Source organism: Cygnus atratus, chromosome 19 (assembly GCF_013377495.2).
Source record: "Cygnus atratus isolate AKBS03 ecotype Queensland, Australia chromosome 19, CAtr_DNAZoo_HiC_assembly, whole genome shotgun sequence".
In the NCBI taxonomy this organism is placed as follows: Eukaryota; Metazoa; Chordata; class Aves; order Anseriformes; family Anatidae; genus Cygnus; species Cygnus atratus.
In genome coordinates, this window is record NC_066380.1 from 10,173,479 (window position 1) to 10,193,742 (window position 20,264).

Below are 20,264 nucleotides of genomic sequence, written 5' to 3' on the forward strand. Positions count from 1 at the left end.
TCAGAAATCAGCTAAGCTCACAGAGTCAACATGCACTAACAGCTACCAAATGGAAACGCACAAGGTGCTAGCTCAGAAAGCTCCGAAGCAGCTCGCTGCAGTCAGCTGAGAGGGTAGCTGGGGGAAGCACCCTGTGCACTCATCCAGAACCAGCCAGGATGGGATCCTGCTGGAATCAGGACACTGAGCTGGGTGGGCCTCTGGTCTACCCTGAACATTGATCCATCTGAGGATCAATGAACCTGTCTGAGGTTTCGTAGAAGGCCTGTTTACAGAAGAAATCACTGGAAGGTTTTGAAGGTTTTGGTCTCTGGCTGTGGTCAGTCCCTACACTCAGGCACGATGACTGTGGCTGCTGAAACCAACCCAAGGCTCTGATCCTGCTCTGATGCTAAACAGTAAGTTCAGTAAACCAGCCTGGCCTCACCTGGCTTAACTCTGACCTGTCCCACCATAGACCAGTACAATCCAATCCATTGCTGGAAAGCTAGTAGGCTGCTGACTGGTGAGTACCTAGAGAGTTCCCAAAAGGGCAGAATTGTCACCTGAAAGCAGAAAGGGCTTTTGTAATGCTGCAGTGGGAGTCCTCTCTGGTCTCACCTTTGTTAAGGAGAGCAGACCCTACACCGATGCCACACGGAGAGCCAGGTAGGGACTCTCGGAGACTGGGAGTTATCGCAGTCCTGAACAAAACTCACTCGCTCGCACATCCTGGGCTGGCAGATGGAAGCCAGAGCGGCCCTGGCATTGAGGGATGTGCTCTACAGGTGGCTGCGATTCACAGCAGCAGAAGGCTCTCACCAAAATGTGCATCCTATCAGACTCTTGCTCAGACTTCTCCGACTCCTTACTATGCACCCGGGGACACACCTGCCTGCCATGCAGATAGATACCCAGAGGGTGAGAAAAATGTCACAGCTCACATCTCTTATAGTGAGGTCAAACATCTGATGGCAAAAGGACGACACAGGATCCTTCCCAAACAGGTCTGGCATCATCCACAAAGCAGCCCCTTTGGTTCAGAAGGCACCTGCATTGCTTACAGGCCTGCAGCCAGTCTGGAGGGGCTTCAGACAGCTCCTGGAGCAGATCAGGGCATCACAAGCAAGAGGCATCAGCTGGGCTGTGCGTCTGGGGGGAACAACAGGGCACAGCCCTTGGGACAGAGGCAGCTGAACAGCTGGGGGAGCTGAGATAGCAAAGCTGCTGGAGGAAGCCACAGCCAGAACTGAGAACTAGCAAGGCCACGTGCTCATTTCTCAGTGAAAGAAATTACTGCGAGAGGGTGGTACCACAGCCTGGTGCTCAGAGCCCACTTGACCAGCCAGGTCCTGTGGTGGGAGAGCTATTCCTGCACCTTTGGGTGCGCTGACTTCTGCACTCATCACCACCAAAAGGGATCTGCACGTGATTGACCCTCTGGCTGCTGTCTTCCCTGTCCTGTTCTTCCGCTAGTTTTAACCATCAGAACCAGCTGGCAACCACTGCTCAAAGCTGGGCATTAGAGGGAGGCACAGCAATGCCTGCCGAGCTTCCTCACGGGCTTCGCGTCACTTCTGTTCAGTGGCAGTGACCTCAAGCTGCCGGGAACATCTACAGGCCAGAGCAGTCAGAGCCAGACACAGTCACAGGACTTCAAGCAGAGCCAGACCCAGCAGGGCAAACCAAGCCCCTCAGGGTAGCACTGCTGTCTCGCCACACCTTGGGACAAGCTGAAAAAGGCCTACACTCATTATTTCAGACTGTCTCTGGCTGAAACCACCTCATTATTGTGATTTTCGCAATATATTGCAGACCGTTATCTTACTCATCTCTGTCAGACTTCCAGCTTGCTCCATGCTGTAGGATAACAAGGCATTCCCTCCCCAAGGGCTTGTAGGCTTGTATCCCTGTCTCTAGCCTAGCTTTGAGCCAGGTAAGGTTTTTAAACCTTTCCTTCCACATCTCTCTCCCCAGAACCCTGCTTGCTGGCTGGAAAGCTGTGGTTTATGGTTTGCTAACTGGCAATTTGTTTTCCACAGCAAGCAAAGGCTCTCTGAGCCAGTCTAGAGCCAGGTTTTTTCTGCAGGCCACATGGTCAAAGTGATGAAGAGAGAACCAGAGCTCCAAGCAGGCATGCTGAGGGCACAGACCCTCAGGTGGGTGCAGAAAGGAATGTATATCCATGTGCCTGAGCCCTCCAGGGACTGTCAGGTGTTCCACTCCAGCACAGCCATCAGGGAAGACCACTCATCTCGGGCACTCAGGGACTACGTTAGTGACTGTGTGCGTTCATTACAGTTACGTGCATCCACCATGAGAGGCAAAAAAAAGGCTGCGAATGAAGATGTGAAAGGTGGGAGGGCACGGTCCCCTCCCAGCCTGGCAGCTCCCTACCAGGGTTGACTTCGGTGCCAGAGGGCTCGGACAGTGAGGCCAACAGCAGCATGCAGAAGATCATGGTAGCAGTCGGAGGCGCTGCACAGGGTCGGATGGGCACGAGTCCTTCACAGGTGGCAGCTGCCGTCTACATTTCTGAAAGACAAAGCAGAGAGAGATGAGAGTCCTCCCAAGGCAGGACTTGCTATATTGTCATTGCCTCGTGATGGGCTGGGCAATTTTTCATGCCTTCAGAAGCATCCTGACCCTGCTCTGATCTATCTTCTGATCAGAGGCTCGCTGACGAACGAATGGCTGCCTGATTACCCACATCACCTCTGGTGCTGTTAACATAACCCAGCTCGGCTGCCGCATCTACGGTGTGGACACACTCAATGACTGCTCTTAAACAAGTCCAATGAAAACTAATCTCTCCCCCGTTTATTGATTGCTTTCCTCGTTATATTCACAAGTCCGGCAGCTGCTTCTACAGCAAACCTGCATGGCCCAGCCGGGCTCCCCGAGTGGCACTGATCCATCCAAACACACTTCCACCTGCGCCAACTGCCTGCTCCAAGCAGGCGCTCTGAAACTTGTCACTCGATCTCAAGATAAATGTCTAAAACAGGGTGAAAACAATCTCTCCCTTCACATCTACGTGGCTGCCAAAAAAGCATGTGCACTCACACATGCAAGTACACTTAATTTCCTGTTTGGAAAAGAGGAAAACTGCAAAGGGCTTAAACTCTGGCAATTCCAGTGGAAAGCCATGATACGACCCCTGTTCCTGGAGGTGTTATCAGTGAAGCTACGCGAATTCTTTGCATCCACATTCACTACGAACTGCCTCGGGAGGTTCCCATCCTGGAAGATTGCTTTACGGAAGGCAGGCTAGAGGGTCTGTCTCGTACTGAAATGGTAGAAGAAAACAGAACAAAACGATAAACAAAAAATAGCCAGAGCCAGAAGGTATTTGCTTAGAAATCCTCAGAGGGCCATTAAAAAGACAAAAGTGGATGTTAGGATTTGTCAGTAGAGAAAGAGACCATCACCATGCCAGTGCGAATGCACATCTGAGAACGACAGAGCATCAGATGCCGTTAGCTCAGAGTTGTAACAAAAGGCTGTATTTTTTCCACCCAACATAATTAAACTGTACAAGTCTCAGCCTTCAGTTGCTGTGGATACCACAACAATTGGCTTTATTCACTACGGGTTCTTAAAGCCGAAGGTAAAAGCTTTGGCTCCAGAAATCCCCCAGCTGGACACCCAGGAGCTAAATCAGGGCTAGAATCACTGCGGCTTGCCCTGGTTTTATGCTCTTTCCTAAGGATTTGTTACCGGCCATTGTCGCTGCTGGATTCCATCAGAGAAAACAGCTCCAAGCCCGACAGCCGACTTAAGGGCCTTCTTGGGAAAAACCAAACGGGGAGGAAGGGAACCAACGAGGCGGGTGCTGCCCCGAGGTGCTGTGCCCAGCACCCTGACACTACAAACAAAGGGCAGAAGGCATTATGATTGCCAGGGCACCTCCTGCTTCAGCCACACCTCTTGGGCCCCCTGTGAGCACCTTGGCCACGGCCATAACAAGGGTCTGTGATCCTGAGACCTCACGCAACCTGAGGTGGTGGCTCTGTAAAAGCAAATCAGAGGCGAGGAGAGGTAGCCCATGTCTCAGCAGCGGGGTCCAGCCATCAGGAGAGAGGTTCTGGGCAAGCCCTCGCGAGCTGCGTGTGCATCCGTGATCATCTCCCCCCAACATGGAGGGGACCCTGCGACAGACGGTGCAGCTGCAGGTGCCATAGAGCAGAGACTTGCTGTAACTCCCTGGAGGGGGATTTTGTGAAGACGTTTTTGCAGCAGAGTTTGAAGACAGAGCTGGATGTTCGTCTGTGCGGGCAGTGTGCTAGGGTGCCCCAGCTGACGACGCAGGGCTCCCAGTGGGAACTGGTGAGAGCTGTGTGCAAGAGGACACTGTGCTCACACAGGGCCTTAGGAAGGAGAAGATCATGGGTCTTAAGGCTTTCACTTTATCCATCTTCCTGACATAGGTGGTGGGAAACCCAGCAGAGAGCATGGGGTGCCCTGACCATGGCCCTGGGCTCTGTGGGCACAGCCTGGGCTGGAGACGGTCTTGCCCTGGGCTGGAGCAGCCATGGAACAGAGCTGTGAGCTCCTGAGGGGGTCCCTACAGGAGGAAAATGCCCTGGAGACATCTCCCCAGTGACTTCCCAGACGGAGGCTTTGCAGCTGGCAGCCATATGGGGCATCCCTCAGACGGCAGAGGACGAGCACCCCGCTGCCCCGTGCCCTCAGTGTCTAGGAAGGGCCTGGCCAGCAGTAGGGCAGCAGGCACATGTACAGACACAGGCAGCTCCCAGCAAAACCCTCTGGGAACGTGCCTTGTAGGTCAGCCAGGGTTAAGAGAAAGCGTGGCCAAAGAGCAACAAAAGTCATCGTACATTGCCAGGTGAGGACAAGAGACGGCTGCTGATGCAGAAAAGGAATCAGAGCAACCCCAGATGTGGTTGAAGTGCTCGAATGCCGTGGCCTCCTGTCTGATCCAAAAGTCCAGCAAAGGGCTCGGCAGCAGGGAGGCAGCCGCCCAGGGGGAGCCGTACAGTGTGGGGATGAAGAAGCACCCATCCTGAGGCTCAGCACCCGCAGCCCCACTGGGACAGGCTGCCACCACCGCAGGGCTCCAGTGGCTGCAGGAGAGGTGCTAGGTCTTCTCATAAGGATTTGGCCTTTTAAGAGGGTGACAAACTTAGCACAACTCTTATCAGGTTATGAGAACAGCCACCAATATTCCTGCAGTGTAACAGATGCGACGTGCAAGACAAGCAGCAACGTTATCTCATTTGACCAGGTACAGAACAAACACTGTAATTTAATGCCCATCTCTGCAAAGATCACGTTCTAAATCACAGCCATTGTATTGCCATCACGTTGTCATTTAGCCGCCTGAATACAGCGATCAATGTAAAAAGTAACGGGAGGGAAGAGGGAACTGGGGGGAGCAAGGTAGGTCACACAAGTGCCCAAGCACCGCGCCAGCAGCCAGCAGGAGCAGCAGCAGTGCCGGCCCCGTCCTGCCCTGCTGGCTGCGGCCAGCACCCCGTGGGCCTGGGGCTTCCCCAGGACATGACAGGCACGGGGAGCTCAGCCGGTCACACACAAGTGGTGCGTCCTGGGGTAGCTGCAAGCTGAAACTGGAAGATGTGGCCAGAGGCCAGGCTGCTCTCCAGGAGAGACGAGGAAAGCTTCAGAGCTGGCTCCGCAGCTCACCTGTGCAGTTCTGTGCCCACGATTGCTGGCTTTGGATTTGGCCCTGAGACCTCTGCTCCCAGTCCCGTGCCCAAGGGTGTCCACAACAAGCAAAATGAACCCTCTCAGGAGGCGGCTTTCTCCAGCGATGGCAGAGGGAACCCAAAGGGCTGGCTCGGACCAGCCTCAAACCCCCCAGGGGGCCACAGTTACGTGAGACGAATCCTCCCCTTTGTACGTGGCCGTGAAGAAATGCTCCCAGCAGGTCAGCCCTACGCAGGGACCCAGCAGCTGGGCCTCGGTGGCTGGTCCTGGCCCACCACCGAGGCCACGGGGGAGTCCCGGGAGAGGAGCCGCACGCAGGGAGCAAACCGCGTCACTTCTCATCTGCTTGTCCCTGCAGCTGTCACTGCCTCGAGCAAGGGCACCAAGAACGCTTTAAGAGCGCTTTTCGATCCTGTCCTGTACTTAGAGGAACCTCAGCCCCGCTCTGGAGCTCTTCCTATTGGAAACTGTTCGAACAACTGCTGATGTTGAGTTTTTGCTAAGTCCGCATCCCAGCTGGTAGTAGACTTGGTTTCCCAACTGCACACTTCCACGTGCCAGAACAGACAGGAGTACACCAACTACCAGCCTCTGTACAAGCTGCTCGGAAATCGTCTTCCTAATGATTTTTTTCTGCCTAGACAGCTCGCTTTTCTTCCTAGCTCCTTCAGCTGCACTGGAGTCCCCTGCTTTGCTTTATGACCTGCCCACGTACACGGGAAGTGCCAACACTACAGCACAAGCCTGAAACCAGCACAAACAGGATTAGCAACATCCTCACAGAGGCAAGAAAGTGTTAAACTCCGTTCCCGGACTGAATGGATCAAGTTGCTAATTGCTAACAGCTGGCTGCAGGAGAATAAAATCCTGTTACAATCATTGTGAGAGTGGAAAAAAAAAATCTTCTTGCCGAAAAACTCCCTAAGAAATGCTAGGGAGGGCAGTTTATTCCCAACGTACCCAGCAGATACCACGTCTAAAACCTGATCCATCCTCTCCAGAGGAGCAGCTCGCTGTGACCCCGCGCTGTCCCCAGCGCAGCGTGGGGCTTACAGGCAAAACCTCGGCACAGCCGGCACAGGAGGGAGCTGTTCTTTAGTGATCCGCATGAAGAAGGTGGGACTTGGAGCTCCTCCAGGTACTGTTCTCCCTCCAGAGATCCATTACGGAGGTCTGGCATGTTTGCAAGCCTCTCTAGATCCCAACTGAAGCAGGCATTTGTATTAACTGGTTCCTTCGCAGATCGTTACCTCGGAGCGGGACCTTTGGGTTTGTTGCAGGAATCCCATTAGAGATGCCCAGCACCGTGCCAAGACACTCTGTGGTCACGACCAAGACCCACAGGTGTGCGTGAGATGCGTGCTGTACAGCAAGAGGATCTATCCAAAAATCGAAATATCCCCAGAGGAGGTTCAGGAATGGCCACGACCATCCAACGTACCTGGACGTTACAGCCACAAGTCCTAAAGGCATTTAAGGAGGAAACAGCAAAGCTACTAATTGGGGCAATATCTGAAGCCTGAAGGCCAACAGGTGTGGTTTCCAGTTTTGTGTCTCCAGAACAATGGTGGAGTTTTTCCTCTTTGCCTCAGAACTAATCTGAGCCACCCAAAACCCAGCAGTCTGCCTCCGGAGCACACACCTGAAGCCCATACAGCTCCGGTTTGACCAAACAAAACACGCTGAGGAAAATGCTCAGCAGAAAGCATTCTGATCACCTCTTGAAACATTTCACTTGATTTACAATTCCAATACTTTTCCTTGCTCCTTGTATTGATTTTTAAAGAGGACTTAAAGCTCCAGTCACCTCCTCCCTACACACCCCCACTCACCCATAACAAGGACCGTGCCTTTGCCACCCAGCTGGCAGCAGCCAGGAGCGTGCAGGGACAACAGTCGCAAGGAAAAGCGGCGTCTTCTGATTAAAACAACTGCCATGAAGCTGGGGAAGGCAGAGCTGCTCTCAGGACCCCTGGCCTGAGAAGATGGCTGCCCAGCAAGCAAGCAACAAGCTTCCCCTTAAGCGAAGTCGCAGGGCGGCCCCGGCAGCCGGCCCTGGCTGGGGTCAGGCAGGCAGCGCGAGGAGAGGTCTGTGTGTAACAGTGGGGTGGGACCAGGCCTGACTGAGCACAACAGGGACCAAAATCAACATGGGGACACTAACGGGGGAGCCGGGCAGGCCCAGCAAGATCCTCACGTGAGGCTCCAAGGGGAGATCTTGGATGCAGGTACCAGAGATGGTCGGCAAGGTGAAAACCCCACAGCAGGGTTGGGAGTGCAGCGGGGAATGCAGGGCAGGAGCAGCGACCCCACAAAGTGGTGTCCGGAGCAGGGCCCTGCCGGACAGACGACAACAGCCAGACTTTAGGTGAAAGGGTTGGGTTAATGAGGTGCGTGAGAGAAATAAGAGGCAGTAACAGAAAAAGGGAGGAGTAACAAGCCCCAGTGTGACCCCAGAGGTGGTGTTAGGAGGCCTGTCCCCAGTAGGAACCCCAGAGCCGGGTGTGTGGCAGGGGCAGAGCAGGACATGGAGGTCTTCACACACCTCCAGGTGGGTGAGACGGGGCTGCTCCGAGGCTGAGGAGGCTCTGAACCTCACTTTCCATGCTGTGGCCAAGTATCTGATGAGGCCATTACAAAAAAGGAAAGCGACACCTCACTCTTGCATGATTTTAGGAGAAAAAACACACTTCAGTCACCCATGCATGATGGTTACTTAGCACTAGGAGAAGGCTCAGCCCGCGGACCCAACCTCACGAGTGCCACAGCTAGAGCCAGGAGAGAGGTGTTCTGGCACACGTTGGATCCCCACCGGTCCTCCCGTTGCCCATGGGCTGGTTCCAGGGGCGGGAAGTGCCCTCAGTTTGTGCCACTGCTTTGTCACAAACCAGATTTAAGGATAACGGAACAAATGCAATTTAATCCGTCGAGGTACCCGGGCCAAAATTACAACCAGAGAGACAGAGCCAAAGATAAGGACCCGCAACTTGCTGCGCTAACACCCCGGCTGTTGGCTGTCCCCTTCCCAGCCGTGCCTGCCACAGGGACACAAGCACACCCCGTGTCCCCAGCGAGCCCATCCACATGCAGGTGCCCAAGATGCTGGAGCCACCTCTAGGCTCTGGTCTCTGCGTGTCGGGTGGTGCTGGGAGAGGAAAAGCAGCAGAATAACTGAGGATAGGCACAAACACGAAGCTCTGATCATCTCCTTCCCCCTTGGCCAAGCAAAATGATCACTTGGTCCCCATCAGAGATTCCTTCCCACGCAGAACAGGCACGGGAGAGCACGTGGCACGCACATTTCTACTCTATGCTTTACACTGGCATCTCTCTCCAGTTCTTTTCCTCCTCCTTTCTTTTTTTGAGGTTTACTTTTTTTTTTTTTAAACAATCCTTAAAACATAGCAACTACAAGCTCGCAGTATTCCTCCCCAGACCCACCATCTCCCACTCCGAGTCTCACGTAGCAGCCCTTTATATGGCACGTTAACCACACAGATGACAGATGGAGTATTAAGAGCACTCAATCTAAACCACCTTCCTCCCTCCACGTTCTCAAGGGGCTCCACCATAACCTTTTATTTAACTGCACTCAAACTCGCACTCAGAAGGAGATCAGGTTACCGAGGCACAGAATTATTCGGGCTGGAAGAGATCCTCGGGAGAGCATCTAATCCCCCTCCTGCTCAGAGCAGGGTTAGCACCAATTTCAGAGCAGCCTGCGTGGGGCTTTGGCCGGCTGGGTCTTAAAATCCTCCAAGGATGGAGGCTCCCCCGCCTTGCTGGGCAGCCTCCTCCACTGCTCGGCTGTCCCCAGGGGGAAAGCTTTCTGCTCCTCATGCCAACCCAGACCTTCCCATTATTTCCACCTGTGATCACTACCAGCCCTCCTGCCACATGCCTCTATCAAGAAGAGGATCAGGCTCTTTATGACCTCCTCTTGGTACCCCAAAGCCTTCTCTTGCCCCGGCTAAGCCACCCTCACTCCCTCAGCCTCCCGAGTGAGGTTTCAGGGCGAAGCTCATTAATATTTTCTCCCCAATGACCACAGGAGAGGTCAGCCTTGGTTTGATTTCCCTCCATCTCCCAGTGGTTTCCTCATGAGCAAAGCAGAGACGAGCAGAGCTCGCCCCACACGGAGCCAGGGAGGAGCCCCAGCTACGGCCAGCATGGATCTACTCCCAGTTATTTCTGAGAGCTACCACGCGGCACCATAAATCAGCCTACTCAACGCAGTACCGACCCGCGACACGGGAACTGGGACACCGCCACCTTCGCGCACCTTAACGGCAGACACAGAGCAGACACCACCACCGCTCCCCCCAGGAGGGGCTCTCAACCCAGCGCCCACCAGCTGTGTGAGCACCACAGCCCCAAGCTCGCCGGGCGAGCGGACCCGCTGCCACCGCCGTCCCGACACGGGGCCTCTGCTGCCTCCCGGGAGCAGCGCCGCAGGGCTTCGTTGGGTCCAGGTACGTCATGTCAGCCCGGCTACTTCTGGCGACCGGGGCAGGAATCTCATTAAAAACCACAATCTGAGCACTTTCGGACGCGATCTGCTTTCCATCGGAGCACGTGGATCACCGAGTGGGTTCCTTCTTTAATTTGACAACCATTTACTAACCCATCAGCTTCCCCAGACCTCACTCTGGCCTGGAGTCAGTCCCGGCTGCCTGCTGGTCACCTGCTCCCCCTCTCTTTTAAAGCACTGCTCCAACATTAATGTTTTCCCAAACTCTGGAAGCCCTGCAGTCTTCCCAGCCTTGTTCCCCAGCAGCCGGGATTCAGAAAGTTGTTTTGCCAATTTGCTTCAAGCAGGCTCCAGTCGTGCCCAAGTTTCGGAGATTGTGAAGTGTTATCTGGTGTTTAACAGCCTCCCCCGTTGCCAGTGCAACAGAATGTATTTCAACAGCCTTATGAAGGAGAGCACAGCATCCAGCTTCTCCCCAAACGGAGGGAACGCTTTGCTAGTAACAACACAGAAGTAATCAGGGGGTATTTGTCGTCTTTGTTTTTTAAATCTTTGCCAACAGTTCTATATAAACGCCACCAATGAAATTTGTTGTCACACAGATATCAAAGTATTTCTCACTGCCCTGAGCCTGATTTGTACTTTTTCAATTATCTTCAGCCTTCATTAACTGCTGCCTTCCCGAATACCCAGCTTACAGCAATGGCTGCCTACCTGCACCTTTTACGAGAATCCAGGCAGAGCACTTTGCATTAAAAGATGAAACGATCACCGGGCCGGGCTCTTTGCAAAACCAGAAGGGAAGCAAACGAGCGCATATGGCAGTGCACAATATCCAACACCAGGCTGAGAATCTGCTGGGTTTTACAGGGGTGGAAGCCAAACACATAAGGGATGGTTCAGTGAAAATGAAAACAGAAACTGCGTTGGAGCATCGACGAGTTTAGCTGGCAATCTACTTCGCATCAAACCGCCGCAGAAATGCTAATACTACCAAGAGCTACGTTTTATGAGCTTTGTAGAGTGTCCCTTCATTCAGGAGGAGGAAATCCCACGCACCTGTCAGTGCCCTCATCCCGAGCTCCAGGAGCACCACCAGCTCTGCTGTAACCTTACCACACAACATTTATAAGCGTGCAAAGCCGTGCGTTTACAACAAGAGGCCAAACTGGAGGAAGCTCTTCCAGTGTCAGAAAGAAGCGAGCGTTACCACCACTGATGGCACAGAGCAGAACAACTCCGAGGTGCAGGCAGCAGTGGTCAGGGTCTGGCCCCTGCCACCCCACGCTCCAGGGGCCGGGCTGACGGCACTCCCGAGGACAAGAAGCCTGGGTGCACGTGGCTGTTCTGTGCTCTTCGAGCTTTGTTTACTACGCAAAGTGCTTTTAAAGTGTCATTTACAAAGTGCCTGGCAAAGGGGGGGAGCAGCAAGTGGCAGCCCTTACCGATCAGCTGAACCCCGGCCGCAAGCCCGCGGAGCCCCGGGAGGATTTTCAGGCAGGTCTAACCGTGTCCTGCTGGGTTTACTATTTACTAGCACAACCCTAAAAGATAAAGTTTAACTTCTCGTGGAATTTTAATGAGCTCAGTGTTCCAACAAAATACCTAGCACGACCAGAGACAGCTCAGGGAAGATCTCTGCTCACCACAGTGTATTGCAAGCAATCGAAGCAAATGTTTTGTTTATAAACAAAGGAAAATACAAGAACACTGGAAAAGCTCTCCTAGTGTTTCACAGCCATGGAAAGGCACAGAGGCAGAGTCTGATCGAATTTTCTCAAGATGGACCAGAAACAGGAGCTCACGGAGAAGTAATAAGATTTCACAGTTACCCAGAGAAGGCAGGTAGCTGTAGGGAAACCTGAAAATCCTGGGATTGTTTAAGGCAATGAGGAGAGAAATACGAGAGCACACGAGGAAAATAAAACATGCAGAATAATGACGTCTAGACCAAAAAAAGGATCCCATTTACCTCTTTTCCATATTGAAAATGAACTGAAATTAAAAAACAACAAATTAAAGTTGAGGAAATGAAATTCCATGGCATACCATGCACATTAACCCTCCGGGACACGCTCCCGCGCTGCTTTGTGGCAGTAACTCCTTAAAATATTGGAAGTGGATCTCTGTAATAAGAACATCTGCAGTTACGTTAGCAGAGTAAAAGGAAAGGTGCGCTGGGTGCAAGTTTCCATCCAGGCAGGCAGAAGCAGGCCCGTAATTAACACGACCAGGAAGCTCTCCTCCAGGGGCAGGTTATTCCCCGTGGCCGCGGCCGAGCTCTCGTGGAGCCGGGCATAAGGCAGGCACTGCCCGAGACGAGGCTGGGTGCAAGGAGGTGGGCTGCGATCTGCCCCAGCTCAGAAAGCTTTGTGTCTGTGCACGGAGATCACACCACGGTCTTGGGCAGCTGGTTGTGCGGCCTCTCAAAAGACAACAACACTGTCCGCCTTTTTCTTTTTTTTTTTTTTAAACGGATTATCCTCTACGACCCAAAAAGAGGTGGATGAAATTTCAGCTAAAGCTCTTAAAACAAACACCCACAGAGCTGAGAGAGACCCTGGAATGCCCCAGCGGGAAAGGGGCTATTCTGGAAAGTGCTCAGCACCTGAAAAAAGGGGGTTTACTGGGGAAATAATCAGACTTACCAGGGGCGGCTGCTACTGGAAAGCCCCGTGCTTAACCCTAACAAGGATTCACAGGAGCTGCTTCCTGCATGCTTCCACTTCTGTGTTTCAGGCTAAACGTGAGCCTGAAAAGTTTTACAGTGAGAACAAAAAAATGCAGTGGGTGCATCAGGAGGGGACAGGGAGGTCTGCACCTCCTCGGGAGCAGAGCACGGGGCTGGAGCCGCGGGGCTCGGGCGAGCTGCTGCCAGCCCCGGCTTTTGTGCATCCCCCTTGCTGCCCGCCCCGCAGCACTTCACGCAGGCACGACTGACAAAGCTCAAACAGCACAGGCTCGCCTGGAGAGCCCCAGCCCCAGAAAGGGCTTTTGTCCCGGGGAAGGGCACCAGCCAGCTCCCCGTTTCAATCAAACGCAAGAGAGCCCAGATGCCAGAGGGCCCTGGGCACGCAGCGCTGCGGCAATACCCGCAGGGCCGCGAATCCCCCCGCAGCCGTGGGAAGCGAAACAGGGCACGGAGATCCCACCGCCTCCCTCCCAGCAGAGCCAAAAGCCTTCAGCTCCCAGCTCTGCCACCCCTACAGCCCCCAGCAAGCTGGCTGTTTCGCCAGTTTGGGACAGAAAGGCGCCAGGGGAGAGCTGGCAGGAGCGAGTTCAGAGCCGAGCCACGCTGGAAGGACCCTACCTGCCTCGCTCGGGGGCTGCCGAGCGCGGGGAACGACTGCAGCGGGGCTGCTGGGCTCCACAGACCCAGCCAGGCTGTAGTTTCGACATTCCTTGCAACTTTCCACCAGCACACATGATATGTTCAAACTTGAGCAACTCCTCCCTCCTCCCTCCCTCCGCGAGACGCAGACAGGCCCAAGAGATGGCCCTGCCTCTATCATCGCAGTTCCTATAGCAACTCCCGGCCGAGCAGATGGAAACAGAGCTGTTTGCTCGGCAAACCGGCCTCCTTGGATTCCTCCGCTCTTCCCCGCTCCGCTGGCCCCTCCTCGCTCCAGCGCTCTCCCCAGGGGCTGCTCTGCTGGCACTTGGCCCAGGCTTTGCCTGGAGAGAGGCCAAGCTTTGAATTCATTTAGTAAAACCACAACATAAAGCAGCTCTCCTGCTCAGGAAGCAGGGCCCATGTAGTCCCAGGGGCAAGCCAGGCCCCGGCACGGCACCGCAGAGCCAGCTTGCACCTTCTTGTTTAACACGGCTGCTTGCGCTCGCTGGAAAAACCCGGCGCAGACGTCACCGCAGCCTGCTGCCCGCGCTCAAAACCCTCCGCTGGGGAGAAAGGGGGAAAGGTAAAAAGCAAAGGCATAGCCAGTCACTCATTAAGCCCGGCCGACAGGATTATTGCAGGCAAAGAGCAGAGCAGGGGGCTTCTCCGCCACCTGGCCTGCTGCTGCTGGAGCCTGCCACAAAGGAGGGAGAGCCCAGCACCAACACCGGGGTCAGGGCAGCTTTGCCACAGCTGCTCACCCCTACGGCCCTGCGAGCGCTGGGATCCCGCAGAACCGGGCTCGCTAGAAAATGTGAAGTTACCAGAAGGTGGCACTTGGTGAGGGGGGCATCACCGACGCTGCCCAGCATCGCTCCTCCACCTCGCGCCGCTGCCCCTGTCCACGGCCGGGCTCTGCCCCACAGCTCCGGGGCTTTGGGGAGGTGCGAGGAGGCACGGGGAGCTGCGCCCGTCTCCCGGTCCTGCCCCCTGGCACGGCCAGCAGGAGGCTTAAACCCCACCAGTGACATGGGGCTGCCCACACCCCTCCTCTCCTTCCCAGGGGAGGACAACGTCGCCAGCACAGCCTGCTCTCCTGGAATTCACAGCTCCCCACCTGCTCAAAGGCTGTAAGGTAGCTGTTGCGTTTGGTGCCCTCGCGGTCTGTTTGGTGCCAACAGCGCCAGCACCGCCACTCCTGCGCTCTGCCACGAGAGGCAACGGGACCGGGGTCTGCAGCAGCAGCAGCAGAGCCCCAGGGAAAGGGGCACACGGAGATGGGTGACAGAACACAAGGCCACTGCTATGATTTCGTGTTTTGGGGCACCAAGCATGCTGCTGTTGCTATATGACCAGACACCTCTAAATGCCTGCTGAAAGCAGGAAGAACAGAGGGGACTGCACTAAAGAGGGCCCCGGGCAGAGACACCAAGGAGAACTGGCACTGCTGGGACTCGAAGCAGGGACAAAACAAGGGAACTGCACAGAGGCTGAGCAGGCAGGTGGCACCCTGCCACGGCATGTCTGCAGTACCAAGTCCTTTGGGACGAGGGCATCAGCGCGGTGACCGTGGGAGCGAGCGGGTGCGTGGGCTTGATTCAGGAGCTGGAGCAAGAAGTCGAGGAGCTGGTGCCTCCGCAGTGGGAGGCTGGCCTGGGGGGCCAGAGCAACAGCACAGGGGTCCCACGGCGAGATAACGTCGCCACTCGTGTGTTCAGAAACCCATTCCAGATGCAATCGATTCCGGGGGCTGGGGGGCCAAGGTGTGAAGCTGCAAAGGCACTGCTGCAGCCACCGGACAGCCCCGCAGTGTGGCAGCCCCCAGCAGGCTGGGCCCAAGCTCATCTGGGTGATGGAGGCTGCTGGGATTTGAGAGGAACGTCACCTGGGGTCACCGGTACGATCCCACTGCTAGGGGGCCAGCAGCAGGGATACAACCGCAGAGGGAGGTGGAAGAGCAGAAGTGCTTGGCTGGCTCGTCAGTTGGGAAATGTGGGTGCTGGCCTCCCTCCAGCGAGGAAGCCACAAGGCAGGGACAGGGCCACCACGTCCCGCTCAGACACCCAGCAGAGGGAGGCGTCCTTCTGGGCGAGCAGCAGCTGGGCAGGATGCTGGAAGCAGATGCTGGTGTTGTGTGCGGTGACACTCACGGGGATTCCACAGCAGGAGGCTGAGAAGCACAGATGGCAGCAGAGCGATTCAGCCCATTCTTCCAAGATTTATACGCTACATTAGGCTTCAATGAGGAATCACAGCGAAGCATGAACAAAAGTAGCAGGTATTTGGAGTATTCGAAGAGAAGAGAAGCAGCAGCCATGAGCCAGACTGTGCCCACACCAAATCTGAGCTGGAAAATGCAGCTGCGAGATGAAAGACGTGGTCATACGTGCAAGTCAGATGCCTCCTGGCTCCATCTTCCTCCCTGCCTCCTTGCCCCCGCTCAGCCACACAATCCACCTCTGTACAGAGAACAGAAAACTATTTACTCTTCTTCTTGTGTTTTAGCACGCTAATCAGCTCGGATGAGGGGACAATCCCTAGGGCTCTTCTGCAGCTTGGGACGGGAGCACATGATGAGCCGTAGGCTGGAGATGAACAGACACGAGACCTCTCCGGGCCTGGGAAGTCCCACCCCAACAGGGTGGTACCGATTCAGATAAATGGATGAGTTTTGCCAAAATATGGATGCCTGCCCTGTCGGCATGACTGCACGTGGCCCAAAAGCTGGGCACAGGCCCTCGGGGTACGCCGGGACCACCAGGACCACGAGCAGTCAGTGGCAGAGGGCACCTCGGGGCATCCAGCACAAAGAACCCAAGGGGGACACCAGTAACAGCACAGGAGCCGATGCCCACCCCAGAACCAGCATCGAGGGGCTGGCGAAAGCTTCCCACGCCCCCACAGCCCCAGGAAGCGCAGGGGCCTGGCTTGCCCGTGGGTTTGAGGAGCTCCTTTCCCAGGGGCAGGACGGCGCCGCAGAGGCACAAAGAAATCCGCTGATCTTGCAGTTGGCCTCGCCTGCCTTCAGCGCCTCGACGCAGCAACAGGCTCCCTGCTGGATGCCCTCTGAAATGTAACTTTATCCCGCCGTGTGCGTTCCCTAATCAATCCTAGGCACAAAGCAAAGCAGAAAACAGCCCCTTTTTTTTTTCCTTCTTCACTGGAACGGACCCAAATATGCACGATAACAGATCCCACTCAAAGCTATTACAAACTGGAGCACTGCAGTGCGTTTCGCATCTCACATCGCAGAGGGAGCATACTTCTGCAATAGCATCACCGCTTCTCAAATTGTGTGTTTGAGAGACTTCCTAATGACCTCATAGCAGCACATGTGACCAGTAAGTCATCTTCTCAAAGGACTAGAAATAACATCAACAGACCCTGTTTTGGTTTTGCACAGAACAGCTTTCTGCAGCATGAGCAGGTTTCCAGGCTGCGAGGAAGCGGAGCCAGCTCAGGCCAGGGCTGGCATTTTCAGCTCCCAGCAGATCGTGCTTGGCTTCGGCAAAGATCAGAGCAATTAGCAGAGGAAGACCGATCGGCAGATACTTCAATTCCATGTACAGATTTAGACACAAGAGCTTGTTTATCCTGATACGGGACAATTTGGCTACTTTCATGGTGCCCACGTGGTATCCTGCAACCCAGAAATATTTCAAGAGCGTTGTCAGAAGAGATAAAAGGTGGTCTCACAGCATGGAAAAAAAAATACCTTGAAAGTGCCGTTAATTATTTACAAGCCAGACATGTTTCAGCAGGCTTAAAACCAGCTTTTTCTTCCAGTGCTCAGAAACAACAGCTATACTCAGGTGAGTCTGAGCAACAAAGCAAGGAATCTGAAATTCGTGGCTGATGAACAACTGAGCAGTTTGCACCAAAATCGGAAAGTTTTTATCCCAGGGCCACTGCCTGATCAGGTAGTGCTGGAAGTAGATGGATGAACACTGATGAGCGTTTTGGTGCTACGTGAAGGCAACTTAAACAGCTAAAGACAGACCGATGGTGTTGAATATCTGACTCTGTACTGAGCCCAGAGCTCCCCGGGAAGAGGAGCTGCACAATCACGCTGCAGAAATGAAGCCAGGAGAGATGCCCCAGACCTTAATGGCTGTGGCCAGAAGGCAGCCACAGTTACCAGCTGTGGGACAGGAACACGTGTCCAAGTGAGAATAAGGAAAAAACCGACTGGAGTAGAGCCTGAAATCTTTGTGTGCCAGGCACAAACCACCACCCTCCTGCAGCGGCTCTGCCTCAGGCCCCTCGTGTCCCTTGCCTCTGAGTCACCCCCGGCCCAGCTCTGGCAGGACCGCTGCCTGCCCTTCCCGAAAAGGCCACGGCAAGCACCAGCACCTCCTGTCAGACGGGACCAGGGCCTCACCTGAGCCATTGCAGGCTGAGCACGGACAAGGGAATTGAGCAAGGGACAGCCCCACCGAGGGGTCAGGCCTGCACGCAGCTGCGCTGCTTATTCTTTCAGCGAGGGGTGGTGAAAGCCAGCCCCGTCCCCACCTGTCACAGCATCCCAGAACGGCCGAGGTTGGAAGGGACCTCTGGAGATCATCAGGTCCAACCCCCGGCCGAGCAGGATCACCTAGAGCACATGGCACAGGATGGCACCAGGCGGGCTTCGAATATCTCCAGATATTCTCTCCATCGCGAGAGCACGTCCGACCCCAGGGGAAAGGGCCGCTCAGCTCAGCCCAGCTCTGCCAGCATCAGCCTTCTGCTGCGAGGAGAGCCACCACCTGCCTCCCACCTGCGAAGAGAGGGAGGAGGAGCAGAACCTGGCACAGAGGAGCATGGGAGGCAACCTCCAAAAAAAAAATACCTCCAAAAAAAAACAAAAAACCAAACCACTGCAGCATACGACATGCCGCTGAGAGTTGCGCTGCAGGACAACGGAAGGTGGCTCAGACAGGACAAGGCAGCGCACGTGGTGACATGTGGACACCTGATGCGGGGCACACCCTCCCCAGGCACACTCGGAGCTTTAACACTACCATGAAAGATCCGAACAGCAGCACCCAGCAGCCTCCCATGTGCCCTGTCTTTAAGCACACGCCCCAGCTGCCACGTTTTGGGCTGCCTCAAAGACGGGTGAGAGCAGAGATGGAAAGTTGTGCGTACTTACACCTGCAGGTCAGAACACGCAGAGCGAGATCAGTTTGCTGCAGCTGTAGGGACAGAGCCCCAGCGAAGACGTCATCCAGACGAAGAGTAAACTCCCGGCGTAGAGCAGCGCTCAGCACAGACACGCTTGTAAACACTCTCCCTGTCCCTCTTTGCCAACTGAGCCGCCAGAAAGGGGCAGAGAAAAACACTGTCTGCAGACAGACCCCCCTCCCTATCCCTGGACACCGGGACCTGCCCAAGCAGGCTCCAGCCTCTTCGCTCTCGTCTGCGGGACGAGCCAAGTACCTTCCAGCGTCCTGCGAGAACTGCAGAGAATCGCTGCTGCTGCAGGGAAGGGCTCAGCTCGCTCGCACAAGCAGTAACCTTCTGCTCCGGGCTTCTGACACCTAATCCCTGGAACCAGCGGATATATTCAGCAGGCCTCTTTCAAAGCTGACCTTTCTGCTTTAAGCACTAGATAGTATCCGATGTTCCGAGCATTGTCCTCACGCGTTCTTCCCCCGCACAGCACGCCAGCTCCTTCTGCCCTCCAGCTCCGCAGTGAGGTCGGAGCAGGGAAGGTGCAGGGAGCGCCGGCAGCAGAGGGGGCTGCACAGCTCGCAGGACTGCCGGGGAGAAGCCCTGCTAACACCTGCAGCAATGCTTCTCCACCTCCATTGCTCTCGCCCAGAAGTTTTCTACATTTCCTGCGCTGGGCAGGTTTCACCAGGAAGGCCGATGTTTGAACATGTTATCAGGTCTGGCTCCAGATCAGCCACCGTCACCGGAGATTTTCTCCCAGAGACACGGAGAAGACAAGCAGAAGCCACCACAAACCGTAAGCACCAGCTCTAAGCTCCAGCGAGGAGGCCCAGGGACGGACCCCTGCAAAAGCTACCGGCGTACGGCTGAGCCGGTCAGCACACACGAGCTGTCAGCCGAAGCCAGCCTCTTGCTGACGTCCTGCAGAGCTGCTGCTCCTGACCCTGCGGCCAAAGCCTGACCTCTGCACTTCTGGCCCAAGGCTCCGTACGGAGCAGCTGTCAGCAGCAGTCGCCTGCCACATTTCTGCGATTCCTCAGCAAGGACCATCACCTTCAGACAACCAGAAGATAGCAGATGCCAGCGCTCCCGGCCCTTTCCACAGCCCCTGGTATGCAAGACAAGGCCCGGGCAGGCTCTCGGCGAGCAGGACACCCCTTGGCCTCTCTGCTGGCAGGGGCAGAGCTTCGAACCCACCCAAACTCACTGCTGCTTGCTGCACCGTGCTGCAGCGCTCCTCACGTGTGCAGGAGCATCACATCGAGCCCCAGGTGAGCACAGAGCAGAGAACAGCACGATGATCGCAGCCACCGAGATCGATCAGCTCACGGGTCCCCCACCTGCATGCCGCGAGCACGCACACCGTTCCACAACCGCCCCGCTCCACGCGGGGACAGCAGAGCCCAGTGACACGGCCACGTTTCAGCCCAGCAGCACAGCCCCGGCTAGGGACTCTTTCACCTCCCCAGCAGCTCCGGCGTTTCTGCCGCCCCCCTCCCAAGCGAGGCCCGCCGGCCCCAGCCAGCGCGGGGATGTTGCAATCCCCAGCTCTGTCTGAAGAAACCAGCCCAGCCCAGATGACACAGGAGGCCGCTGGGCTGGCCTCGATACATGCCATTCATTGACTTCCAG

General features: G+C 55.4%; 1 protein-coding gene across 6 annotated transcripts in view; it reads right to left on the minus strand.

Moving 5' to 3' along the window:
* Positions 1 to 20,264, minus strand: part of LOC118257037 (discoidin domain-containing receptor 2-like) — a 60,587-nt gene that overhangs the window by 31,110 nt on the left and 9,213 nt on the right. For 3 of the 6 annotated variants that reach the window (XM_035564580.2, XM_050714463.1, XM_035564582.2), the window contains one exon: positions 2,377 to 2,514. In XM_035564580.2, coding sequence (XP_035420473.1) covers positions 2,377 to 2,440 — 64 coding nt within the window. In that variant the 5' untranslated portion in view covers positions 2,441 to 2,514. Of the gene's footprint in view, positions 1 to 2,376; positions 2,515 to 13,451; positions 13,594 to 15,008; positions 15,935 to 20,093; positions 20,194 to 20,264 lie in introns of those variants that run through there. The other 3 variants (XM_035564581.2, XM_050714465.1, XM_050714464.1) reach the window with 3 other exon arrangements.